We start from the raw sequence: 19,316 nt of genomic DNA on the forward strand, positions 1-19,316 counted from the left end.
TTCNGGTTTTAAAATAAATGAATACTCAGCTTTCACCTCATGTTCGTCCTCGTGGTGAAAGTGTCATTGTGAATAAGGTCAACGATCTTCTTGGACTAAACCATCCCAGGCCCTCAGTCCATGCCTTCCATTAAACATCCTGACTATTTTCTTGATACGATAATTTTTTCCGTATGTGGCGATGGTTTACTTTACTATAGTGGTGCGATGAAGATTATCATTGTTGTGTGGCAGGTTGAAGGATGCCTCTTCAAAGTACCAAAATATCACTTCGTCAGAAGTGCTGCAATATTCCCTGTCAGCTTGGACCAGCCCCAGGAGGAGGTCTTGAATGCCGAAGGGTATAGTGAAGAGAGTCCAATATTCCTCCCAGGCATGACGAAGGTTGACTTTGAGAATTTGATGAAGATTTTGTACCCCTTGTGAGTTAATGTTTTTTTTATTCGATCTCGGATCCGTCCTCGAGTTTGACCAATGACCACCATCAGAAAAATTGCGCGCAGTCAGACTTTGTCATGCACCGAATGGGTCTTTGTTTTGGACCTTTCTACCAGATGGTACTTTGTGGAATTCAGGAGGCTGGCCACAGCAAAGATAATGACCATATGCGACGACGTCGTTGAGAAAATTCGGTTGGGAAAAAAATACAGGGTTTTTAGCTGGTTGCTCTCCGGATACGAGCAACTTGCCAGACGTACCGAGAAGATCTCAGGCTCTGACGATGAAGCAAAAATCATTGGCTATCTTACAACCATATTTATCTATGGTGTGAGGGAAAAGGCCTACGGACGCCCTGATTATTCTCCGCTCGATTATGAAAAGACCATTCGGACGACTTTCGCGCAGGAGCTTGCAGATGTGGAGGCAGATGAACGGGGTTATGGGGCATCATGACGGGAACAGCAGTGAATTCATGTTGCAGAGATATCTCGTACGCTTAGGCAAGAATATATTTTGACAATCCCTAAAGATGCTATTGCAAGGGTTCAAATTCGTCCGGACGGAACTTCGACGGCAACCACCGCCTCAGATTGGCCTCAGAGGACTTCAAAGTATTAACCGCAGCGTGAGAGTCGCACTAGCGTTCCAAATGCCGCACTTACTGCACTTGCTGTGGACACCACCACAATGTCTACTACGTCGACGCATGATGCACCAGAAACATTGCCGACTATCTCGAAAGACAAAATGTATTATTTGGAGCATGTCGTGTTTCAGGTGATTTTTTGGTCTCTTTTAATGTACTAAGGAGATAATCGAAGGTGGAATTTCTTCCAAGGTGGAAGACAGCCTCTTCAAAGTTCCAAGGCATCACTTCTCTGAAAATTCGGCCGTTTTCGCAACGACTTTCACCTTACCCCCTGGAAATGATAAGCCGGTAGAGGGTTGTAACGAGAACTACCCGTTTAAATTGCAAGGAGTCAAGAAAGCCGACTTCCAGGCCCTCTTGAAGGTCTTGTACCCATTGTGAGTCTCCAGTCGATCGTAGCTTACAAGGCTTAACCGTAGGCCACGACGATGCCAATAGACAAATTCCTTTCTCCTATTTCAACATTTCATTCGATGAATGGGTGTCGATTCTTGGATTGGCTACCATGTGGGAATTCAGTGTTTTGCGAAAACTGGCGATCAAGGAGATGGCTGCAAAGGGCATGGATCCAGTTAGTAAGGTCATGCTCGGCCAGAGATACGGGATTTCGGATTGGTTTAGGTCGGGGTGCTTGAACTTGGCAACCAGAGCTATGCCAATTACGCTGGACGAGGCGGAGAAGATTGGGTTGGTTACGGCGATCCGTCTATATCAAATTCGAGATGGAGCGGTCAGCCAACTGTAAGGCTGTATTAGATAATACAGCTGTCTACACTACCTTATATATGCACCGGTAGGTGAAAGAGTAATCTTTCACTTATACGACCTTTTGGTGTAGTGGTTGCATTGCGGTGCATATGGCCATCTTACACCAACGGCGCCAACTTTATGAATACGCAGGTTACATCGAAAAGGTATTCAAGGAAGAGCTGAAAGTCTGCCATCTGGATGAGGATGCCCAGACCCATGCAGCTCCGTTCTTTCTCAACCTGTAAATTTTGTCCCTTCGCAACGCCAGCGGACATCTGGGATTTTAGGTCCATGTCAATCGAGGCGCCAAAGTCGAAAGAGATCCCGATGATAGGAAAAATTAACATGTAACTTAAACTAGAAGAATAAGAAATTGGGCGTCTCTAGGCGTCTCCATCGATAAGGATCGATAATAATTACAGCCATGTGCGGAACATAGGGCGCGGCATGATTTTTTTTTTTTCGCCAAATAAACAAACGGATTTATGTAGTTGTAAAGTATTGTCTATGTAGCACGCTCAAAAGTTGTCCATTCAGCTTGAAAATAGAACCATTCGACGCAGATTTTGAATCTGCATCTGAGAGTATATAAATTTCCACTGCGAGGAGAGAATGAATGTGTAATTATGTACATGACAAAACTGCAAGAACGACGTTGACGTGGCAGCCTCCAGCCTCAATTCTCGTCCGCCCTGTCTGCCCGTTGACTTTTATATACATTCGTCAAGCTGCCTCCCCCTTCAATCCACCGAAATCATGTCACGGGTTGCAGGGCATGAATGGGACGGGCACGTCTGGCCTTCTGGAAACATTGATCAAGCAGGATAAAGCACCAATAAGCCTACAATAATTCCCCCTCCTCCGGAAACTTGACCTGAAGGTCTGAGCTGCCCAAAAGACGCAACGGGCGGAGGGGGAACGTTGAGTTGTGGATGCTGTGTATTATGCTGTTAGAAGTGGTAAATAAATCGACGCGAAAAAAAAACGCTTTGCGCGAGCAAGAAAAAAAAACACGAGCAGAAAAAAAGAAGGCATGTTAGATATGGGTGTAAGCCTTTTGGTAGTACTTTCCTTTGCGTTCCTTATAATTTCTTAAGAAAGTGAGGGCTAAAAAAGTACATAGACTTTGTTCAAATGGGCTTGAGGTATTGAACCTTTTGAAAAGGTTGGGCTTGGGATAGGATTGAACTTGTGGCTTCCGGAAGTAGGCACACCACATGTTATACTCAGAACGCAGCCCATTAGACCGTTACACCATAGCCGCATTGGATATCATAGAACATAGTTCAATACGGTACCACGAGTCAAGCTTGCTTTGTTTGGCGTGTCTGACTCCGTTGAATGTGTTCGAACTTTGGATCCTGTCTCAGTCTCGTCCTCCTACCTTGCACAATTCTGTTCAGCTCTTCTCTGCGACTTGCACGTCTCTACGACATCCCATCCTTCATTCGGCCAGCTTTCCTCTCACTCTGCCGTCTCTCCACGAAGTTATCTAGTTTGTCCAACCTCGACATCCATCACATTGGCCTGCCAATATTCGGAGTCTTGGCAAAGGTTAAAGAGGCAATATCTCAGGAACGGTTGATAATCGCCTACCATGCACCTGCAGTTGATGCTCTGCCAGGGCTTTCGAATGATTGCAATGAGAAGCAACATGTTTCCTGTCTCAAGATCTGGAAGATAATGTGGTGGAGTCGAATTGGAAGGGGCATTCTACAGCCATCGGCACTCTGGGCCACGGACTTCCCAGATGGCGTGATAGACACCGTGAAGAAGTTGGATTTGACGGGGATAACACCGAGCTGTGGGAAAGCATTCGTTGACTTTGTGTGTGCCAGAGCTGATGCACTCACCGGGCCCAAAAACTACATTGAGGAGGGAATTGTAGAACTGGAGAGACTTCTTTCCCTAGGGCAGTTGTAGTCAAGTACGATACAGAGTTTTCGTGGCTGTGTTCTCAACGTTGAAGCTGCGACCGTGACATCTACAAACATGTCAGATTCTACGGAACTGAGCAGTACTGCGACAGCTTGAACGTATCAGGAACACAACAATGTACCTAGTCTCCCTAACTGAGAACAGCAGACCGAAATCTGCCCACCCGATTATTTTTTTTACTCGCGCAAGTTTTTTTTTTGCACGTTGATTTAATTACCACTTCAAACAGCATAGTGTATCGAACGTCGCAGATGATCGTTTCCGACAATTCAGTGATTATTTCTTGCGGTCGATGGAACATGGGCACATCGACATGTGCAGATTTGAAATCGGCGTTGAATGAATCTAATTTCAAGCTGAATGGACGACTTTTGAGCGTGCTACATAGACAATACTTTACAACTACATAAATCCGTTTGTTTATTTGGCGAAAAAAAAAAAATCATGCCGCGCCCTATGTTCCGCACATGGCTGTAATAAGGTTGAAGTTGGAGAGTGATCAAGTCACACTGAGATGTTCCGGTCGCTCTGATAGGCGGATCGATATCTACTGCCATTACTACTACTAGTAGCCAAGTAGTAGCCTCCATCCCCCGTCACCAACATATATGCTGCAAGTGCCAAATCCTTCCAAGGTTCCGCACCTGTCACCTTACAATAAAGTCACCTTGTAATTTACACATATTTTTCAGATGCGGTCGAGAGAAGGGAACGAAAAAAAAAAAAACAAGAAAAAGCTTTGGGTATATGGTTAGTCAGTGATTGGGTGAATAGTCCGTCCTATGTACAAGCATGACTGTGTCGTGTTACCAATACAAGAGTGGTAGTATGTTTCAAGAAGTGTTCAAAGAAAGGAAAAACCTAGGTCGAAAGATCAGAGTCATCACCATCACCCCAAGGCGATGCGTCTTTGAACGAGTTCACGATGCCATCTGCGGCCTTCTTCAAATGTTCGAATCCAGGTATCAATCCAAAAGTCGAAGGAGAAGTGAGTAACTGTGATGGCGATTTGTCACCAGCATTAGGGTTTCCTGTCGGAGGCACGTTCAAGTCGCCGCCAGAAGATGATGAGGAGGTGTCGTTGTTCGTCGTCGAGGTAGTAGGAATGGATGAGTCAGTGGTGGGAATGATGATAACAGGGGTTTTGTCGTCCAACCCAGAAGGGGCACCGTTCGGGTCCACGTCAATTTTTGTTGTATCTCCACTCCCCTCTACCTTCGGCTGCCCATCATCAGTCGCTTTCGCCTCTCCGTTCTCAGCATGGGTCGTATCCGCCACCACCGTATCACCAACAGCTTTGCTCTCCCCCTCTCCCCACATATCCCCGTCCGAAGTAGCACCGCTCTCCAAAACATCCGCGCTCTCACCCTTTGCCTCATCGGTCTTCACCTCGCTCTTCTCCACTTCCCCATCCATCACCCCATTCTCACCCCCCTGTTCCCCGACGTCAACCAACGACGCTTCCTCAGTTCCCACCTTTGCCTCTCCCGCCTCTGCCACCTCTGTTGTTGCCACCTGATCTTCCCCCTCTTGGAGAAAGGAGGGTGCTGTGTTCGTCGTTGGGGTTGGAGGTGTCTCCGTTTTCTTTTGACCCTTTTTCTTTGCTTTCCCCGTTGACTTTGGGGCTTTCTTGGTGACTGGGGTGACTGGAGCCGTTGGCTGAGACTGAGGCGCCGTTGGCTTGGCTGGCACTGGGGGTTCCTGTCAGCGGAATCAGTAAGACAAGAAGGAAACATTATAAGGCGGTGGTCACCAATCCACCTGGCAGAAGAGTCGTCGGTTCATCACCAGTTGGGGTCTCGGATGGAGGTTCGATCGCGAAGAGGTCGCAAACGATGGTATGCAATTCGTTCCCGTGAACATGCGCTGACGTTGGGCTTCGTGCACCAGTTGGGGAGACACTTCCTCTGGCGTGCTCGCGGGCACGGGCAATGAGCAGCGCGGTTTCCATGCCAAGCTTCATACCCTCTGGTAGGGTCAAGGGCTCTTCACGTTCGCAGAGCCTAGCATAGTATGGAATAAGAAGCTTGCGATCAACGGCATTGGCTTGATATGTGGCGATGCGGTCGAGATCGGGAAAGATGAGCTTTTCAAGCTCGCGCACTGCGAGGTTCTTGACCTCAGGGAAATCCCATTGATGAGCAAGTTTCAGTATGATTTCCCATTCTGCTACAGGTCGATCATACAGCGAGTACTTTCTGTAGTGGCAATTGTTATTGGCGATGAAAACCTTGTAACAGAAAGATTCTTACGGGTTATAGAACACCCACAAAAACAATTCGAATTCGGCGGCCTTGACGTCCTCGAGAATAACGGCATTTGAATCGTTTACTCCTGTACGGACGGCACCAGGCGAAGCTGGAACCGTCAGATAGTTTCGGAAGTAGAGAGATTCTCTCTCAAAAAAGTATCGATGAACTCGAAACTGGATGTGTTCGACCTGGGGAGGTGCCACGTCAAAATAATATAAAGGTCTTGCAACCTTCTCACTCACGAGGAATGATAGATCCGCTCCTTGGATGTAGTAGGTAGGATGACGGCTGACCGCCAAAAAGGCATCGTTAGGACTTGGAGGCATCAAAAGTTCAGCTTGCTGGGCGAGGGAAGGAAAACAGAAAGAGGGGGGTTCGTGAAGAAAATATCGGCGAAGCGCCTCAGCTTTTGAGTCCAGAGCAAACAATGTGCACGCGTATGCAACACGTTTCGATGCTCTTCACAGTTATATACCTTGTTGTTCCGATCGAACATGAGGCTTGAGGTTCACGGCATTACAGGGTGCCACTTACCTCTGTTATCAAGCACATAACTCCCGTTCTCCGAGCCACCCATTAACCAGATGCATCAGACTTAATTTATGAAGCTGATATCGTAGGCCGAGCTGCGAGCACATCATGGTGTGGATGTGGAATATAAGTTTACATGTGTTTACATCTAACGTGCCATTGTCCGACTCGGCCCGTTCCCCGACTGTTCTTCCAAGCCTCGAGCAAGGCTCGAGCCTATCGATAATTGAACACCGCTTTACCGATCACAAACTCCTTTACAGTGCGCTCCAATAAGATTTTTTTTATCACAAATACATCATACCGTTGACAGTCCAAGAAAATTATCGCCAAGCGCCAGGGAAACACGGAGAATCCGAACGCGCGATAGTCAACCCCAAAAAGCACCCATCTGATGACACTCTCAACCTCGCCTCTTCATCGCGCTCAACGTCTCCACAAACTTTTGCTTTAAAGATGTCTTGCGCTTTGGTAAATTGTCTATCAGCGTTATGGCGTGATCTCAAGGGACACACAGAAAAAATACCTCGCTTCGGCTCCTGCGCCGTGCTCAACGACAGGCTATCGAAATTAGGAGTTACCACCGGTCTTGGAGGTTGAATCCTGTGTGTCCTTCGAAGCGGAAGTCCCGTTGCGACGTTTCTTAGTATCTAAACATCAGAATCAGTAAACGTGACAAGAAATGAAGATAAACTTCACCGAACCGCTTCTGGAGGGAAGGCCGTTCTGATTGTCGTTGGCCGCCTTTGGATCGAGGAGATTCAAAATGGTTCTAGTGACGTCCTCATCTTCAAGGTCGCGCGGTAGGGGGCTCTTTCCTCCATCAGAAGGAACGGCGCGCAGTTTCTCCCGAGCAGTGCTAATCAGATATACCGTCTCAATGCCGAGGAGTTTGGACTCCTCCAACGTGAGGGGGATGTCTCGCTTGCACAACGCCTTGAATAAAGGAACGATGTACTTATCGCTGTCGACTTCCACCTCCTGGTACAGGCGGAGCCGTTCTGCAACACTGATGTCAGTTTTGGTCTCCAGCTGCCGCGCCGCGCAATCCTTGACTGCGACAAACTCCCACTTGTGGGCAAGCTTAAGGATAAGTACCCAAGACTCGACCGGTGCGTGGTCGTACGAGGTGTACTTACTACGAACAAAAATTATGTCAGGGCCAAACTAGGACGAAGTCGGCAAATGGAACAAAACAACGCACGGGTTATAAAACACCCAGAGGAACGTGGCGAAATCATCGGGCGAGATATCTGGGATTACGATAGGGTTGCTCTCGCTTCCTTCGCGAAATTGGCCCGCCGTGGCTGAAGGTTGCAAGATTTTGTTGAATTTGACCGAATCACGTATAAAGAAGTAGCTATGGACGCGAAATAAGGTCTTTTCTACCTGAATGGCATATTTAGTGATATAAACCCGATGTTCTGCTCAAGTTTACTCACCAGGAAATGTAGGTCTCCTCCCATAATATAGTAAGTATGGTGCGGTTGGAGGCGCTGCAAGTCAGTGTCGTTGTTGTTCGCTGGCATGATAACGACGGTTATTGACTCGAGTAGTTGGAGGGTAAAGAACGGTGAACTGTGGGGGGTCGATGTGGTAATTTTAGCGCTTTTTAAGACTCGTTGTGTTCGGCACCGCAAAGTTCAACAAATCGACACCCTGCGCATCTTGATACCATTATAAGGTTACAGCAAGGCGTTGGGCGCTAAATGGACCCCGATAAAGGCATCAAGCCGCCGTTTAGAACCATGTCTTTGGAGCGATTTCGAATCCGTGGGATGGCACGTTGCGTTAAAAAGGTAAAGGAAGCGGTATTGTTGTCTACAATAGTCCAAGGGGCCGTAAGGCGGCCAACTGAGACTATTGAACGTTCTGCATCTGGACTCTGTATACATCACTGGGAAAGAAAAAAAAGAGGCGAGTCGCCCAGAAAAGCGTGCCAACCTACTCATCTGATAAGCCGAAAGTTTTTGTGTCTTGTATATATTATCCTCGAGGCGTGACGGCTTGTGCAAGAGTTATTTTGGAGATGCCCAGAGATGCCCGCATGTTGTTTCCCGAGATCGGGCTGAGGGCTCGGTGCTGCCCTTCTCACATTGATCTTCGTGGTCAGCGCTAAACCTGCCTCAGGGCAAGGCCTGTTGGCGGTCTTCCAGTACCCGTGGCTTGAAGTGAGGAACCAATTCTGTGAGTAGACGCAGCTTCTCCCTTGTTTGAGATACCTTGACGATGGTCTTCAGACCCAGTATGGTGTGCGCGTGGCTTCTTGGAAGCCCACGGGGCGCGGGGCGTCTACGAGGAAGAATGCGTGGAGTGGATAATACAATACGGCCGACTAGAGGAAGCCTCGGAGAGCACTCCATAAAGTTTCGGATGGCAAAATCACGTAGGACTTGTGGCTCCCGACGCGTTGCAGGATATTGAAGTCAAGATCCATTCCTCGGACATCGTGGGCGCGGCAATTGAAAGATGTCCTTTCATTTACTGGAATTGGAAAACAAGGCAAGGTATAAACGTAGAGGAAGGAGTACTCACGGAGAATGTAAAATCCGCTCAAAATCTATACTTGATTTGAGAGGGATTTTGCCAGACGACCTTAATATTCTGTCACGTACGAGGAGAAATAGTGGAGCCAGAGGGAGTGTTTCTTTCACGACGCGTGAATGTGTGTAAAGGTTGAGCCCCGAAATATCCTGAAACTGCAGGACCAGGAACTAGTCGCCTATAAAGCAGTGACCGTCCTTTAGAAGAATTTCAGTGTATCAATGTCTACGCTGATAGTTTGGAGTCGCTGAGATGCCTTTGGTGGCGACTGAGGTGCCCGATCTAGTTGTGGTCTTGGGGTTAAGTTCAACAAACATGCGCTGTGCGACAATGTGATGGTAGTCCACACAAGCAGATTCAGGCATTTGCATTACAATTACAAAGAAGACGCACGGAACTAAAAACGTTGAGACCATAAAATCACCCTATCACCGCATCCACCTTTACTGCGGATGCCTCGCCGAAGATCGTCTCGAAAGTCTTGAAAGTCTGGTGGCCTAATATCGCAAAGATCACATGATCAAACGAGTGTTTAAATCGGGCACCCTCCCCGATTAAAAGCTCGGTCCAGATACTGGCGACGAGTTCAACCCTGTTTCTGAAAACACCAGTTCCAAAGCTTCCAAGAACCAGGTTCCTCATCCCTTGTTTCTCGAAGAGGTAGAGAATCCTCGCCATCCGCTCCTTCATCGCCGCATCCAATTTACTCTCGTCCGCACTCCCAATTTCACGCAAATATCGGCGGACAACACCAGCGTTGACGGCGGGACTAGTCACGATGTCCACCTCGATTGGACTTTTCCAATTTCCCAGATCGTCGCGGAAGAAGACGACTCTGGGAGAATAAATCATAGCGTGACTGTAATAACCTTCCCGAGGGTCCTTGTTGTGGATTCGATAGAATTTAGCCCCTTCCTCATTTATCAAGCTGGGATACAGCGAAGATGACCGAGCAATCGATTCTTCCTATGTGAACAAAAGTGGATAAACGATCAATCTCATCATGGTTGGAAAATGGCGAACCTGAGCTTGAGCTCCCCTAATGAAGCCTCCACCAGCGTTCTTAGCTGAGGCAAAATTGAGAACACCAATTCTCTTGTTCTCAGAGGGATCCAAAAGCAAGGATTCGTAAAGATTTCGTGTTCCTTCCAATGTTGAGCATTCCGCCAGCAATATCTGGGTGACTGCCGTTGTGGTGCTTGGAGTGACACCAGCCCAATCGCCCAGGTCAGAATTTGGAGGGTAGAAGGTCGTGTGTTCTTTCATGTAATTGACGCTTTCCTTAAGATCGTAGACCGCCCCATCCTCAGCCTCATATGAACCCGCCTCGACTTTGGCCAGTGTTGATGCCGCAATCTCACGCAACGTTTCGTTCGACACCGTGGAAGACGTCGGTATTGACGTCAATGATCGAGATGTAAGATTGGGCATTGCTGAGTGGTTGTCAATATGAAAACAACTCGACGTTTGATGCAAATCACATACCTCGGAATCGTCGCCAGAGTAATCGAATTATCGAAGAGAGGGTGATGGAAACAGCTCGAATGATTCGGATAGAGTGGTGGGTCCGTGTTATATGATATATCTCAGGGCGTTCAGCTATACACCGGATGTGATTCTGTATGACTCCCGTTGACAGAGCTTTCGGGACACGAGTTCAAAGCGGTGGTTGATGGAGGAAACATGATCCTTTCCGCGTGATTCGGTCCTAGATGCCCTGAATTTGGTGGGCACACATGTGACGCGTGACGTGCAGCAGGTACAGGAAATAAGGAAGCAAGTGAGAGATTGTGCAACAAAGTAATGAGTCGCTTTTTGAGATACAGAATCAACTATAAAACTCTCCGCCGTGCTGGACGAGGATTAGATTGGCATTTATTGCGGAAAACAGTTCTGAATTTATCAAATTGCTGTTGTTTGGGGATGGCGAAGATAACTTGTTGGAAAGAAAAAGAAAATCTGCCTCTGGAGACGCTAAAAAAATCTGCCCAAAGTTCAGCAATCATCTCGATATCATTCTTGCACGCCCCCACCCCAAAAGCACCAAGCACAACATGTTTAACACCTCGTCGCTCAAAGAGAGCAAGAATCCTTCCCATCCTGTCTCGCATTCTCTGCTTGATTTTTGTGTTGATCAGAGCAGCTGCTGCATTAGGAGCCCCGGATCTCACAAGCTCTGCGTTTACAGGAGAACAGCTGACAACATCAATTTCGAGAGGGTGTTCGGAGACATCCTTGTCGTTGCGGAACAGGACGACATTCGGGGAAAATATCAGAGCATTAGAGTGGTACGGAATGCTGGATGAGTGATCGTTATAAAAGGGCTTGGACGAAGACGAGTTGAGGGATCCATATAACGTCGAAGAACGACAAAGTGACGCCTCGTGGGTATTCCCACCATCAAGGAAATCGCCTCCAGGCATTGTTGGCGAAGCAGAATTAAGAACACCAATGTTTTCATGACTTTGCACACGACGTTGCAGATGTCGAGCTCCTGCGATGGCAGACGCATGGAGCACTTCAATCCTTGTGCCCCCAAAAAACAGCGGCCGTATGGGGGGTAATGAGGATTTCCAGTCCAAACGTAGAGAGTCTGGGCGATAGTACTCTGTGCCATTGCGCATCGCCCGTAGCTGGCTTGTGATGTCAAAACGCCAAGTACCCTGATGGGCAGAGGAATACACCTCAATGTATCCCGCTTTGATGTCCTTTAATGTAGATTTTGCCATGCCTTGGCGGAACGCACGCATAAAACTCTCGTGCCCCATAGAAAGAGCTTTGGAGGGTGAGACAAACGAAGGGGGTCGAGCTTTAGTGGGATGCTGACGCCGATCAGCTTCAGCGGGGCAGAGAGGTTGAGCACAATCAGCGGGAGGCCATATGGGAGGCCAAGTAGCAGGAGGCTGAGATTGATCCAAAGCGGGGGCTGCAGGATAATCGGCCAAAAGTGAGCGGTATGACGCCTGATCATAGAACTTCTTCCGTTCTGCCCGGAGACCTGTCTCGGGGGGCTTCTTTGTAGGAGCAGCGGGAGGCGGAGTCTGATCATAGAATTTCTCTCGTTCTGCCCGAAGACCTGTCTCGGGGGGCTTTCGAGTAGGTGCAGCGGGAGGCGGGGTCTGATCATAGAATTTCTCTCGTTCTGCCCGGAGGCCTGTCTCGGGAAGCTTTCGAGCAGGTGCGTCCGTACGCGAGAGGTATGTCGTCTGATCGTAGAACTTCTCTCGTTCCTCACGGAGACCCATGGGGGGCAAACCGCAGGATGAGCGTTAGAAAGGATCAACTTCCAACGCTGCATAACCGAAGTAGTATATGACGCCACGGATGGACACACAAAGGCGCCTCATGTCTTTGAAATGTAGGCACCTGATGGAAGTCAGCCTCGATCCCACCTGACCTTCAGGTAGAGTTTCGCCGGTAGTGGCACCTGGACCTGGCCGCCCTATATGGATAAAAAAACAGATGGAGCGCCAAGAAATCTTCGATTATCGGATTTCCGAGTGAACCTGTGGGTCCAAATTAGAAGTTTCCTCAAAAACATCATTGCCACGAAGCCGAAGCGCTATCAGGCATTATCAGAAAAGATCCCCCCACCGAAAATAGGGCCATGTTTGAATCAGAATCCTAGGCCATAAGGAGTGTTCAGGTCCGGACACGAGGTGAAAGAACCTCGCGAAGCCATCGGCCAATGTTTCCAGTAAGCACCGGGAAGGTCGTGCGTAGGGCGGTGTCGAAAACGGTTGACCCATTCTGCAACGTCAACCACGGGAACGTTGGCTAAACGGGCCATCTTTCAGAAACCAGAGCATGTTGAGTTTCGCAAGGAACACGTCAAAGTCCTTCATCACCCCCATCTTGCAAGGCGTTCACTGATGTCCATTACTGTGTTTGGATTCTGCTAAGGCGCGTTAGTCTATGAAAAACACGGACCTACCTGGTTCTTTAAGAGTCCGAATAAGCGTTCTACACTTTTCAGAAGGTTGCAAACTTTAGCAGTCGTCTAAGCAAAAGTAAGCATTTGGATAGCGTGTACATTGTAATTTCGGTAGCAAATACACACCAGCGCGTCGCTTTCCCTACGTTTTCTGAGTTCTCCGAGTCGAGTTTTAGATGATCTCCCCGTCAAATGCATGGTAGAAGAGACTCAGGGGGGGTAGGGCAAAAGATCGTAATTACTAGGCTAAAGCAAAGCAACTGACGCGGCACGCAGCATTTTACCTGCCAGGCGTGGCAAACGGAGACTCGGGTGTTTGAGAGTGGAGGAAAAAAGAGGCAAGCTGTAGATTCGTCACATGATCGGAAAACAACTTGCTTCAAACCATGCCGAACTTTCCCCGACGACACTATATTCCTCGCAAATTGCAGTAATAACGGGTTCGGGCTCCCAATGATCCGCCTCGGTGCGGGATTCTAGATTTATTCCGTCTAATATCCGAGGCCTCAAGGTAAGAGTTTCTGTTCATGCCAACGTTAACTCACCGCCTTCTCACCTTACCTCTCGCAAAGTTTCGGGAAAGAGTTTTGGAACTTGAAGCGTGGACAGTCTCCCTATCCGAGATTCCTTGTTTGTATCGAAAGCCGTGTGTCCTGCTTCATCTCTTCTGCCCACCTTTCCCCACCTATCGGTCAGCCCGAACCAGAACCTCAGGGCCTGGAATCACTGGTGGACTTTTTCTGAATAACCAGGCTTAATTTGCATTCTCATCACCAGACTCGCCACGCGTGTATTTTTACGTTTAAACACATCCCGCAAATACAACCCCATTGGCAGTATTGCGGCCAACGAGCTTGAGCCTCGAATGGACTTTCGCCTCTCTGTCACTTTTCTTCCCGGTTGATCAATTGAGTACATACATTTATCAAGGAAGAAACCAGGGAACGATCCCACGGAAAGCCGCGCCCTCCGATTCTTCTACGTCGCCATCGTTCGAACAAGCCGTTGAAACTAAACTGGGACCACGGTCCACGGAAGATTCGGCGGACGTTACGACGATGCTCGGTTCTTGCACATGTCTGGCGGAGTCTGTTGAGATAGTCAACAGGGCGCTCGCGCTCGAGTAGACGGTCTAGTACTCGGGTTTCCAAGAACGAGATTTCTACTCCTTTCTAGAGTCTGTGTTCGATGCAGGTGAAGGTTGGTGAAAGAAAGCACTTTCGGGACCTGCTCACTCAATTGGAGCTCTTGGCGCCACAATACTCAATTGTGAGCAGTAAAAGGATTGAAGTTGCTCGTATTGAATTCCATCCTCTAGGCTATCATAGGTGTGCTCCAAGCTCAAGCTCCGAGGTACACAGCACATTTGAGCAGATTCCGCATACTTTCCGCATTCGTTCATCGTAGCAGGGTTCGGGTGTGCCTGAATGAGTGAACTGGGCATCATCGGACTTTTGAGAGCAGGCATCGGGTCCGACGACTCGAAATCGCTAGAGCTAGAACGGGATATATTTTATGTTTTATTTCGGCGACATTGAATGAGGTTTTTGAACAATCATAACGTGGTTAACTCACAGTTGGAGGGTCAAGTTATTCGGAAGAGAGTATAGGAAAGGACGAACACGGAAGCGGGATTACGCGCCGACCCGCACAGATTAGAAAGATTTTTACCTCCAACCAACCTCTAACGTTATCAACCCACGAATCAAGATCTGATTCATAATATGATCCGTTTACAACCTTTTACAACCTTCACTCACGTTATTTATATAAATCTCGTCCCGCTTCCTATCTCAATACCCTCTGAATCCCATCCTACATGGCCCACCACCACTCGGACTCCATGTCCATCAACATCGGCTCAACCCACTTCCTCTCCCTCCCCCGTCCAGACGTCCTCACCGGACCACCCCCAGGCGTCGTCGACACCACCACCCTCGCAGCACACGACTTTGACGTCGACACGCGCACGGGGTTCATGCCCCCGCAAGCACCCCTACGTCGTTTACCTGTGGATTGGGAGCCTTGGGAGGAGGTGCTAGATGATGCTGTTGGAAGAAAACTGCAGCTTGGGGATAGACTTGATTTGGATGAGGGGGAAAAGATGAATTCGGAGGTGTGGCGAGTGAGTGTGCGTGAGGTACGAAGTGTTTTCTCTTTCTCGTTGCGAAAGCTGACTTTTTTTTTCTTTTCGTAAAGCTCCCTATTCTACCGATCACAGAACTAAAAAAATCAGAAGTTCTGTTACGCAGAGCACACCATGTCCTCGGATGGATAATGCATTTCTACATCCACTCCCTCCCACCACGTACTCCCATCCGTATCCCTCCACCAATAACCCTCCCCCTCCTCCAAGTCTCCGCACAACTACAGCTCCCGCCCGTCCTCACCTATTCCGACGACGTCCTCTACAACTGGTACATTCCCAACACCTCAGATATCGAGATACCCACGCACACTTCGCCCTTGAGATGCCAGACGCTGTTTACGTCTACGAAGGACGAAGCGGAATTTTACCTCGTATCGGCTAGGATTGAATTGAGAGGCGTGGATGCGCTGGAGCTCATGCGGATGGTGATGGACGAGGCGTTCGTCGGGGACGAAATCGCCGCGCGCCGGATCACCACATACCTAACAGACCTGGCGGGGGTGATAAAGGACCTTGGACAAATATTATTAAGCGTGAAAGAGGGATGCGACCCAGATGTATTCTATCGAGACGTGAGGCCTTGGTTCCGCGGCGAAGATTCCAGTTCGACTTCAAGGGGGCAGAAATGGGTGTTCGAAGGTATAGAAATGGACGAGACACTCCGGGAGCCAACGGAATTATCAGGTCCCAGCGCAGGACAGAGCTCGCTCATCCACGCGCTCGACGCGTTCCTCGGTGTGGATCGGAAGGATTCAACAACGCAGACATCAACCAAGTCTACCTTTCTACAACGCATGCAACTGTACATGCCGCGCTACCACCGCGCCTTCCTAACTCACCTTTCCAACAACCCGCGTCCTCTCCGCGAAGTGATCCTTTCCCTGGGCGAACACCCCGGGCTGATGGAGGCTTATAATGAGAGTGTACAGGCTTTGAAGGAGTTTAGGGATTTACATATGATTATTGTTGCGCTTTATATTGTGGGGCCTGCGAAGAGGGCTAGGGAGCGGGAGAGGGCGGCGGCGGTGGGGGTGGCTGTGGAAGAGGGGAGGAGGCCGTTGAAGGGGACTGGAGGGACCGACCTTGTTAAATTTTTGAAGGGCGTGAGGGACCAGACGAAGAGGACTCTGTTGCCGCTTCCTGAAGTGCTGTCGTGATATTTGAACGTTTGGGATGGATAAATGGATGTCACAACGAATTTTTGTATTACACATATTGCGATGCAGAAATTCAAGGAGTATACAGCGTACATTCCAATGCCTAGGGATAAACGTTAACGATGGATGTTGATGCTTACTTCACGTAGGCCGCCGTCTACTCAAGCGCGAGCGCCCTATTGGCTATCTCAACAAATTCCGCCGTGGAACCACCCGCATCGGTCGTGAAGTTCTCGAACCCGAGCAGCCTACGACCTTCAGGAGAGCCAACATCCGCGAGGGTACCCCGTCCGATGAATTCAGACTCCCTTCGCCGCCTGAGAAATCCCTGTACAAGGTGAGTTAGGAACAAAACTAAGAATGGGATGAGAAACGTTCGCACGGCGGTGGATGGCCCAAGAGGAAGTTCAGTCGCTCTAGGAACAATCTATTACTCTCAACATGTCAACCTCCTACCTCATAAAAAGAGGACAGCAAAGACTCACATCCGACCCGACAGTCGAGATCTCCTCAACCGCAGGACCAAGCTCATCAAGCACCTCTCTCCAACTCTCAACTACATAGGTAACAACGAATTTGGCTGTGCGAATGTCACGCAAATGTCACGTTTTTCGAGCTGTTTCACAGCGAAATTTGGTCTGTTGCCCTTCCTGAAACGAGAACTTCACCTCGCTATCTAAATTTTTTTATTTGAACTTAAGTATGCTATTCAAATGCATTTGGAAAGTTTTAGAATAAACAGTCAAGCCGATCTGGAGGGATCTGAGAGAACATTCCATTACTTTTGTTTGTCTGGTGTAGTGAAAACCACAAAACCATGTCCCCAGACCACAAATCTTTGACTCTCATTCTAAAATTTTGAGACAATAAATTTAATACATAAATACACCTTCTGTCAAAATTCTAAGGCCCCAAGGCAAGTGGAAGGTAAGATAATCCACAGTTTCAAACACCTGAACAAACATAGTACATGGATAACACTTGAGACAGCGACGAATATGTAGGGCTAAATATGTATAAACATATGCTCTCAAAACTGCGGGATACACTGTAATCTCTTTTGTTCTGATATATTTGATCTCAATTTCTAAGTTTGGTGATGGAATTGTACATCCATCATATGCATAAAACAAACTTACAATAAGAAAAGGGATCAGATCCAAAAAATGAACAATTAAATATGATCTGAATTCATATTCAGAATACACTTACATAAATCTTGGCCCAGGAAGTTCAGCATATTCTAAATATGAGTTTAGATCATATTTATTCATTCATTTTGTGGATCTGATCCCTTTTTTTATTGTAAGTTTGTTTTATGCATATGATGGATGTACAATTCCATCACCAAACTTAGAAGTTGAGAGCAAATATGTTGGGGGAACACTGGTTTTGGTCTATTCTGCAATTTTTATTGCCTATGTTTACACATATGTTAGTCTCTTGTAGACAGACTACAATACAAGTGAATTTTGTGGATTTGTAGGGTTCACATGTGTATGTAGTCTGTTTCATATCACACCCTCCAAACCGTGTCAGAAAGTTGTTATGTAATCTTTGGACTTTGAAACAGTCATCACATCAATATATCTACGGTTCCTTCATCGTTGATGTGACATTCAACAATCTTCGAACACTACACTTCTTGTAACTTGATTTACTTTTTTTCTTGACTGGATTGAACCTTACGGACCTATGCAGATGACCACAGGAGCCTGCTGGCAGGATCCTATCGGCCTACAGACCATATGTACCATCGTCAAGAAGATCATACCAACATGGACAGACGGACTACACCCGGTACAGCTCAAACTCATTTCTGTCATCCTTGATGGTCAAGACATACTCTGTTGCACTGCAACTGGTGACGAAAATCAGCAGCCTTCGCAATTCCCGGCCTTGTTCTCGTCAAATACAATGCACATCTGGATGCATACCCTGCCAGACTTCCTACCCGAAAAAGACCTATTGGCATTGTAATCACACCAACAAAGGGACTAGCCAATAACATCATACACTTTCCACCGTTTTTTCATGTTTTGTGCTCATGGCTTTCTAGGTTTTTGAACTGTCAAAACTTAATGTCTCTGCTTTTTCATACTGCCATGAAACTTTGAGCGAAGCACGAAAGGCCAGAACCTGATTGGCGGATGTTATAAAGGAATGTATTAGAGGTGATATGTGTGGATCCAGAGCACTTACGCGACAAAGAGTGGAGGGAAATCACAGAGAGTCCGATTTTTCGTTCCAATGTCTTGTTTGGGTGCATCAACGAAATCCACTTGATCAATGTCTGGGGTCTCTCATTCCGTACTGCATTCACAACTATTGGGGCTTTCTTACGTGGTTGATTCCTAATGAGCATCCAAACACTCAATTTACTGTCCAATTCATCACTCATGGACTAAATGGCGAGAAATTCCCTGATTTACTTCCATACCTGGCTACAGGAAGGAAAACAATCATACACTGTCGAACCCACTAATGCCCGAGAACTTGCTAAATCGAAGCAACATGAAAAACAACGAACAGCAACAGTTACTGAAGATGAAAACGAAACTCATTCTGTAGATATTGAGCCTGGAGAAGCAATAGACCAAATTTTGAGTGAATGACAAGGCTTGAATCACAAATGCGAAGCGATGGAAGACATAGCCAACAGACCAAAGCAACGACGAGCCCCCAGAGCACCACAACCAAGTGTTGCTCAAGTACAAGAAAATTACGGCCCACGGAACCAAACACACCGACGTGGCCCAAGCCTCGAAAGGAGAATGACGTCCAAAGGGTGAATTTGAAGTGACGGAACAGTTGGGTATTCTCTAATCAAGCATTTCAGACGTTATTTTTCATCGAGGTCAACTTTTCAATCAAATCTGAATTGAATTTGTAGTGACAGGGAGTGTTGTAAAGCTATAAATGCATCAAGAGTACGAGGGGCTACAACAATATTGACGCAACACAGCTTCAA

The 19,316-nt window shown here is 47.6% G+C and overlaps 8 protein-coding genes across 8 annotated transcripts; 3 read left to right on the forward strand and 5 right to left on the reverse strand.

The window, feature by feature from the left end:
• Positions 1-1,128: 1,128 nt before the first annotated feature.
• Positions 1,129-2,085, forward strand: LACBIDRAFT_334837 (uncharacterized protein; the record flags this gene model as incomplete). Its single annotated transcript, XM_001889664.1, has 4 exons — positions 1,129-1,218; positions 1,253-1,467; positions 1,490-1,831; positions 1,929-2,085. 4 exons carry the CDS (start codon positions 1,129-1,131, stop codon positions 2,083-2,085), a joined length of 804 nt encoding a protein of 267 aa, XP_001889699.1.
• Positions 2,086-4,519: 2,434 nt separating this feature from the next.
• Positions 4,520-6,356, reverse strand: LACBIDRAFT_295935 (uncharacterized protein; the record flags this gene model as incomplete). The annotated part of the gene is made up of 4 exons (XM_001889700.1): positions 4,520-5,479; positions 5,532-5,976; positions 6,049-6,218; positions 6,273-6,356. The coding sequence occupies 4 exons, from the start codon at positions 6,354-6,356 to the stop codon at positions 4,640-4,642; spliced, it is 1,539 nt and encodes a 512-aa protein (XP_001889735.1). The 3' UTR covers positions 4,520-4,639.
• A 464-nt stretch (positions 6,357-6,820) lies between these two features.
• On the reverse strand, positions 6,821-8,090 carry LACBIDRAFT_295936 (uncharacterized protein; the record flags this gene model as incomplete). The annotated part of the gene is made up of 5 exons (XM_001889701.1): positions 6,821-7,041; positions 7,088-7,211; positions 7,266-7,699; positions 7,766-7,950; positions 8,004-8,090. The coding sequence occupies 4 exons, from the start codon at positions 8,088-8,090 to the stop codon at positions 7,132-7,134; spliced, it is 786 nt and encodes a 261-aa protein (XP_001889736.1). The 3' UTR covers positions 6,821-7,041; positions 7,088-7,131.
• A 156-nt stretch (positions 8,091-8,246) lies between these two features.
• On the reverse strand, positions 8,247-8,456 carry LACBIDRAFT_316242 (uncharacterized protein; the record flags this gene model as incomplete). Its single annotated transcript, XM_001889702.1, has 1 exon — positions 8,247-8,456. The coding sequence occupies one exon, from the start codon at positions 8,454-8,456 to the stop codon at positions 8,247-8,249; it is 210 nt and encodes a 69-aa protein (XP_001889737.1).
• Positions 8,457-9,525: 1,069 nt separating this feature from the next.
• On the reverse strand, positions 9,526-10,536 carry LACBIDRAFT_316243 (uncharacterized protein; the record flags this gene model as incomplete). The annotated part of the gene is made up of 2 exons (XM_001889703.1): positions 9,526-10,071; positions 10,129-10,536. 2 exons carry the CDS (start codon positions 10,534-10,536, stop codon positions 9,526-9,528), a joined length of 954 nt encoding a protein of 317 aa, XP_001889738.1.
• Positions 10,537-10,937: 401 nt separating this feature from the next.
• On the reverse strand, positions 10,938-12,350 carry LACBIDRAFT_316244 (uncharacterized protein; the record flags this gene model as incomplete). The annotated part of the gene is made up of 1 exon (XM_001889704.1): positions 10,938-12,350. The coding sequence occupies one exon, from the start codon at positions 12,348-12,350 to the stop codon at positions 10,938-10,940; it is 1,413 nt and encodes a 470-aa protein (XP_001889739.1).
• Positions 12,351-14,963: 2,613 nt separating this feature from the next.
• On the forward strand, positions 14,964-16,321 carry LACBIDRAFT_157851 (uncharacterized protein; the record flags this gene model as incomplete). Its single annotated transcript, XM_001889665.1, has 2 exons — positions 14,964-15,179; positions 15,239-16,321. Coding segments are annotated over 2 exons (1,299 nt in total), but the record flags the coding sequence as incomplete, so codon positions are not given.
• Positions 16,322-16,494: 173 nt separating this feature from the next.
• Positions 16,495-18,325, forward strand: LACBIDRAFT_334843 (uncharacterized protein; the record flags this gene model as incomplete). The annotated part of the gene is made up of 6 exons (XM_001889666.1): positions 16,495-16,682; positions 16,813-16,909; positions 17,254-17,272; positions 17,605-17,650; positions 17,795-17,842; positions 18,047-18,325. Coding segments are annotated over 6 exons (675 nt in total), but the record flags the coding sequence as incomplete, so codon positions are not given.
• Positions 18,326-19,316: the final 991 nt, after the last annotated feature.

This window comes from Laccaria bicolor, genomic scaffold (genome assembly GCF_000143565.1).
Source record: "Laccaria bicolor S238N-H82 LACBIscaffold_71 genomic scaffold, whole genome shotgun sequence".
Lineage (NCBI taxonomy): Eukaryota > Fungi > Basidiomycota > Agaricomycetes > Agaricales > Hydnangiaceae > Laccaria > Laccaria bicolor.